Below are 7,408 nucleotides of genomic sequence, written 5' to 3'. Positions count from 1 at the left end.
TCAACTACGTATTGAGTCCTATTGCATACAGGCTTGGCAAGATATCATGTAAACCTCGGTTAAAAAAAGTAATTGATAACATTATTGGGGAACAGTAATAAGTCTATAAAAAGAATAGATGGTAAAAATATAAAATGAATATATTTGAGATAAGAAACTGGTCTTAAAATTTTCAATATAGTCGTCAGATTAAGTTGAAATTGTGTGGAGTCTTCTAAAATATTGTTTTAATTTAGGTTAAAATTTCAGAATTTTTAGAGTTCGTTAAGAATTTTTTTCAAATTAAGTACAATAAACAAATAAAAAAACAAATAGCACAAATGAGTATCTAGAAATTTCTTTAGGGGCCAAATTAAAACTTGCCCAAAACATCCCTCCTTATAAGATGTTAGCAGTGCAAAAAAAGAAGGGCCTGTGTAGCTAGCTAAGAGAAGAAATTAGAGGAAAGAGGGCTTATATTATTTTTCAGGGAACTTGCTTGAAAAAAAAAGTGTGTGATAGGAAGAGAGTTTAGTAATTAAAGAGAGGGTTTGATGTGTTAAGGAGTTTAAGAGTCAAAGTGTGTTTTTAGAGAAGGAAATTTAAGCTTAGAGGGAGATGTGGATGAGAACTTGATTCAACTTGTTTTTGCTTTTGATTATTCATTCATTAAGGGTAAGAAAACTCTCCATGATGATCCATTGTGTTGCTTTTCATATTTGTTCTTGGATTGTGTAGAATAGATATTATGTGAAGGTGGGTTCTTGATGTTGTGGTGGTTTGAATGCATAGATTTATGTTGATTATATGTTTGTTGAGGAGATAAATGATTGAGCTTGTCATTAATTAGGTTAATTTGTAAAATAAATTAAATTCCTTTCTCTTGGTAATGAAAATTTCAGCTAGGGGTGAATTTTTAAGGTAATTGAGTTATTGAATTAATGACAAGTAAATTATTTTTAGTTGTGTTAATTGATTAACGGGTGATTAAAGAATATGTAATTATTAAAATTAAAAAAGAGAGAGAGAGAGAGAGAGAGAGAGAAAAGAAGGAGGGGGATAAAGAGTGGTTTTCATCTTGGGTTTGCTACTAATCCCATGTTATTTTATAAATAAGTATAATCTTATTGTGTAGATTGGTGAAATTTCATGCATGGATGCTTAGTTATTGTTATGTGTGATTATGAAACTCTAAGATTAATAAAAATGGTTGATTTAATTTGTGATGTTATGCTAGAATCTTGTTTGTTGGCATGAAAAATAAATGGGTTAAAGTTAATTAAGTGAAAAGTTGAAGAATTATAGTGCCACCTTTTTTACCTGAATTTTCAGCAAGGATAAAGAATTTAAGGGTGAGTTGAATTGATGTAATTGAAGATTTTTCATGAATTAAATGGATGAATTAAGTTTGGTTGATGGATTAAAATTTAGAGTGAAAGGGAATTTATCCTCCTCTGAGAAAGGTGAATTTGACCATGAAAAACAAATATGCTTTGATTTAAATGAAATTAATTATGAGTAGAAATGACTTAATGGGATTATGTAATGGATAAATAAAGTATACCTTGAAGGAATTATGGAAATGAAATTGAACTTCCTTTTAGGTGGAGAAGTTTCAGCTAAATAACCTATGAAAGAAATAAAACTTTAAACTTGAAGAAATTATTGAATTGTATTTAAACAGTGGGAAAAAATGATGTGTTGAAGGAATTAAATTTTCTTTAGTTGTTGGAATTTTTTTTTTTTGTAGTAATATAAGATCCCCTTATAATTATGGTAAATTAAAAGTTTAAGCGGAAGTAACATTGTATGAAATATTTATGGGATTATTAAAGAACATTAAACTATGTTTTAATAATAATAATAATAATCACAGGTGTTAAAATTATATTAATATAAAATTTTACTATGTGAAGAAGTTTTAAGTTAATTTTTAGATGATGAAGTATTAAAATGATGAAATCTTTTATATGAAACATGAGATGTTGAAGGCTCCAGATAGTAGCAGGGAGCTACTAGTCAAGCACTGCCAAGTAAGTAGGTGTCTGACACCTTGAATCTTTGTAGAGAGATTTATTGAAAACATGTGTTATTTTAATTAGAAATTTTACAAATTTATATTTTGATGTTAACAGATGAATTAGTGCCCGGTAAATGAACGAATGAATGGAGTTTCTATTAAGGAACTAGTGCCCGACAATTAAGCGTATGAACTAGTGCTCGATAATTGGACGGATAAACTGGAGTCTCTATTAAAGGACTAGTGTCTGACAATTAGGCGGATGAACTAGTGTCTTTATTGAGGGACCAACACTGACAAATGGACGAATAAACTAGTACCCGATATTTGGGCGGATGGATTACCACCTCTAATAAGAGAGTTGTACCCCAGTGAAATTGCTATGATTGAAATTAATTAGATGAATATGGAGGTGTAAAATATTAATGATTCATCATAAAATATTTAGGAGAAAAATTTTTATATAGGTGTAGTGAAATTATACATTGCATTTATTAATAATTATATTGATAAAATATCAATTTTATTTTCATGATCCTTGCAACAATAGAGTAGATCCTGTTTGAATATTAGATATTTTTTGTATATTTATGTTGATCAATATGTATTATTGGATTAATGAATGATGTAAAAGGTGTTGAATGAATCCTTTTAGTTATAGGATATAATTTTTATATGTAATTAATGTGAATGTCATACTTAAGAATGTCTTTTTGATAAATTAAGTAATTACATTCTAGAATGTTTGCTCATATGATTAGAAGTGTTAGAATGATAAATAAACAAAAACAATTACCCTAAATTTTCATATTTAACTGAGAAATTATCCTGAATAAAATGATAGGGGTGTTACATATAAAACTTAACACCATTGAGTTCAGCCATGTGTTGAGTTCAGTTGCATATGGGTCTAGCAAGATATTAGACTCAACATCCTTGGTTTTAACTACTTACTAAGCCCAAATGCTAATGGGTTTGGTGAGATGACAAACACAACACCTTTGCGTTCAACTACGTGCTGAGCCAAAAAGCACGTGGGTCTGACAAAATGTTATACCTAAAATTTTTAGAGATTAGGTGCATTGGGCTCAATTACATGTAGGTTTGGAAAAATATCATACCCAACATCCTTAAATTTGAAATTAGTCTATATCTTATATGTAATTGAAAGTCTTTATAAAATTTATCTGGTTAAACAATAACTTTTTTCATTGTTATTACTTGTTAGTGACTTTCTTTCTTGTTTCTGTAACCTGGGAACTGAAATGGTAAGAAAGTATGAAGTTATCGGATGCTGATCAACAGGAAGCCCAACTGTCAATTGTTTGAAGCAACTATCATAATTTTGTTCAGAAACCCTGAAAAGGTGCAGGTAACTGTTATATTTTGATCAATTAGATTTTCAACTAAGAAGTAGTACGTAGAAAATTCATTTCTCTAGAAACAAGTCCCATCTTTTATTTAAATGGATGAGCATGTGGGAATTGCTTTCAAAATGGAGGCCACAAATTCAGATAGGTCTATTGTGTGCTGGAGCGGACATGCTTCAGATTTCTGTGTTTGTGTCTAGGTTCACGATTGATTTAGTAATATCTTCCCGGAAGTCCTTTTATATGTATTTATTTTCATTGAGACAGAGATCGTGGTGTGAAGGATGATTATTGCTCCCGACGGAGATCAAGATCCAATTCGCACTCTCCTTCTCCACGAGATGGGGGAGACTAGCGGGCAGACCAGCAGTCACTGAGTCCAAGGGAGAATGGTCAAAGCCTCGGGATTATCAGCTATTTCTTCCCTTGATTTTCTATTCTTAGCGGGATTTGTGTTTCTTGTGGAAACTTGTTTATGACCTGCAGCCCTACTGATAACAGGACTTACGGCACAAGCAGCAAGAACACGTTTGAAGAAACTATAAATTTAAAGCTTCCTTCATCATATTACGGATCCATCTTACATCCTTCTTGTTAAAGCCAAGATGTGAACAAAACAAAACAAAAATGGTTATCTTGGTAGGGCTGCCATTGATTTACCTGACATTTTAGGCAAACTACTGAGTAACTGAGAGAGCTTGAGGCATGGCGTCATGGCCAGCAATTGATATGGTCTGTAGCTTGCAATCAGCTGAGAACAACTTAGCAGAATTGCTATCGATCTCCTCCATGGAAATTCTCTCAATAATTTGGAGCAAAACACGTTCCATCTCTGCGCCGTCGTTCCATTCATGGATTTCTGCCTTGATAAGCAAGGGATTTTTGCTAATTAGATCCCACACTGGGAAATTCTTCCTTGGCATCATGTAGTCTGCCTCTGTAAGCTTCAAGCTCGGGCAATAATCGCCGGCACCATCTCCAAGATAGATGATTTTCTTGCTTCCCTCCTTCGATATAGAAGCTTGGATTCTTTCAATGATAAGACCCTATTTTACAGAAAGCATAATTAAGCAAAAATATAAAATTTTAATTTCCTAATATATCATGCTTTGAAATTAAACATGTTCACCCCACTACATATAAAAGACAAATTAATTGTGATTATTTTTTTACTACATGTCAAGATCATACATGTGGTGGGATCGCAGAAATATCCGGCGTGGTATATATAAAATGAGAAATTGACTTAATTATTGGATCCAAAAATAGTTTTTTATGTGACGAATTATGCCAATCAGAAAATATGTTCCAAACCTTTTGGATCCAATTGAGTAACGCTCTCCGTGTGTTTGAAAATATTTTTTATATTTTATATTTAATTTTTATATTTTTTGAAAAACAGAAGTTACCCGAATCTTTCATGATAACAACCTTATTTTGCTTTTTATTTATAATTATTTTGATAAATATATAATCCTCTAGGAAACTTCAATATGGATGGCCTTTTCTAATGCCTAAAATCAAAGAAAAGTATTTTGGTCTTGTCGATATATCTGACGATATCATACCTTGCACATGTTCGGAGGGCAAAGACTGCAACCATGAGAAGATTGAGTGAAATCATGGTAAGGAGAGATGCTTAGCCTCCCTTCTTCATCGACAAAACCTGGGTTCGTGTTGATTTCAGAGAAATAATCCTTCAATCCAAGATGTTTCAGGATTGTCTCGATGAAGAACATGTTTGCATCACTTACAATCCTCAACTCACACCTGCAAACAAATTATCATTAAATCCTTCAATATCTACTTAGCAAAAACATATATACATCCTGGAAATTAAAGAATTTAAGAGAATGAGGTGTGCGTATTACCCTAAAGCATGGGCTGCTTTAATAGCAGAGATGACCTGGGGATGGATAGGAATACGTTTCAAAACCTCTGCAATGTCTTCCATGGTTTTTCCATTTGAATGAAGTTCCTTCATCATCCTATCCTGAGATTTTTCAAGAGAGCCAAAGACATAAACACAAAAAGAGTGAGGGGAACGGAAAAAAGAAAAGAAAAACATGTGCATGCCATGAAAACAAGAAAGAAAACACATCAAGAAACATGGCAACTCTTGAAACATTAGCTTCAATGTAAGAACAAAACACATGAAATTTAACATCGGTGCATAAAATTAAATAATGCAGCTGTACTGACCATGAGAGAATTCCATGGCATGGTGGGAAGGAGTTGGTTGAACGATTCAGTAAAACCCAACTCATCAATCACCCAATTATCACTATCCACATCAATGATGGTCTTGTCAAAATCGAAAACCACCACAATTGCAGCGGCCATTGCTCTCCACAAAACCAGCGAAATCGAAGAACCACAAACTAGACAAGAAGGAAGAGTTTCTTGCTTGTTCAAGGAGTATCTATGAAAGTTCTTGGGATGTGGGTATTTATTTATATTGATATGAAAGGAAGCTTTAGCTTTATGTTATCTGAGGAATCAGTGTTTCATTCGCATTTGAGATGCCAAAGGAATATTACAAGAAGGTGCGCGTGCTCTGTGGTCTGTCGTAGTAGGCCAGTGGCAATCCAGCCATCTCTGTTTTCTCTTGGCTTTGTTTGTCTGGGAGCCCAGTGGTCGTCATTTTTCAAATAAATTTTTGTATTAAGATATATATTAATAATATTTTTTTATTTTTTAATATTAATTGAAAATATAAAAAACATATTAATTTAAAAAAAATAAAAAAAATTAAATTTTTTAAAAACATTTTTAAAATACAAAAATAATCATCTCTTAAAATAATGCTGGAAGACCACAAAAAAAAAATATAATCTTATCTGTACTCTTCATCTTGATCTCGCATATCCTGCGTGTTGTGGTTATTTATAGTTTTTTTAATAAAAAGCTTTCGTATTCAAATTCCACCAGAGATGAGATATCCATGTCCGCTGGACTTTCTAACGTTTTGATGATAATCGAATGGTTTAAAACAAAGTTAAAAGGGTGTCAACAGGCTGCTGGCATTGTATTTCTTACGTTTTAAGAATTTTTAATAATTTTTATATACTGATTTTATAATTAAAAAATTAAAAAATATATTTTAATATCTTTAAAAAAAAAATCTTAAAAAAAAAAAAAAACATTCCGCGTAACAATGGCAACCACGCAATCTATGAGAGCAGATTATAATTAGATGAGGTTTTGGATTCGCGGCAAATTAAGAACGCGGGGAATAAGGGGATATTCGTAGGGAATCAGATTAGGCAAGGTTTGGGAACGTATAGCGTTTTATAAAAATTTAATTTTTTTATTAAAAAATAATTTGTATATATTTTTATATTATTTTAAAATGTTGATTTTAAAAATTATTTTTAAAATTAAAAAAAAATATTTTAATACATTTCAGCATGAAAAACACTTTAAAAAATAATTATAACCATACTCCTAAACAGACATCGACAAACATATTTATATTAGGTTCTCGTTGAGATAAAAAAATAATAATAATATTGCTAATATTTTTTGATATACAAGTGAGATTTTTTATTATAAATTAAAAAGTTAAGATGTATGAAGTAATTTTTAAAAAATATCTAGACAAAAACATTTTTAATAAACTGAAACAAACTTAAGTTAATTTGTCAAAATCAATGATAATCCTGCTAAACTTAATAATATTATTTTTTAAAAAATATTTTTTATTTAATTATATAATAATAAAAAAAATACATAATAAAAAAACAACTAGCTAAAAAAACAACTAGCTAAAATTTTAAAAAATAATGATGAGTTGTAAAACAATTACTATTGTTATAAAATTACTGTAATATTTTTATTTGAAAAAAAATATTAAATAGTAAAATAACATCTAAAATATTTTATTAATCTGAAATTACAACTAAAAACATTAAAAAAAAACATTTACGAAATACCCTGTTGATATTTAGAAAAACAATTGTTGATATTTTAATTGCCAAAAAAATCTTCGATGACACGATGGGGAGGAGGAGTTTATCGAACAAGTTAGTAAAACCAA

The 7,408-nt window shown here is 30.6% G+C and overlaps 1 protein-coding gene across 1 annotated transcript; it reads right to left on the bottom strand.

The window, feature by feature from the left end:
• Positions 1 to 3,906: 3,906 nt before the first annotated feature.
• On the bottom strand, positions 3,907 to 5,839 carry LOC118061060 (inorganic pyrophosphatase 2). Its single transcript, XM_035074426.2, has 4 exons — positions 5,572 to 5,839; positions 5,241 to 5,362; positions 4,938 to 5,139; positions 3,907 to 4,415 (listed from the first exon to the last, which is right to left on the bottom strand). Exons 1-4 carry the CDS (start codon positions 5,710 to 5,712, stop codon positions 4,047 to 4,049), a joined length of 834 nt encoding a protein of 277 aa, XP_034930317.1. The 5' UTR covers positions 5,713 to 5,839; the 3' UTR covers positions 3,907 to 4,046.
• Positions 5,840 to 7,408: the final 1,569 nt, after the last annotated feature.

This window comes from Populus alba, chromosome 8 (genome assembly GCF_005239225.2).
Source record: "Populus alba chromosome 8, ASM523922v2, whole genome shotgun sequence".
Taxonomy (NCBI): Eukaryota; Viridiplantae; Streptophyta; class Magnoliopsida; order Malpighiales; family Salicaceae; genus Populus; species Populus alba.
This window is presented reverse-complemented; position numbering and strand designations above follow the sequence as displayed.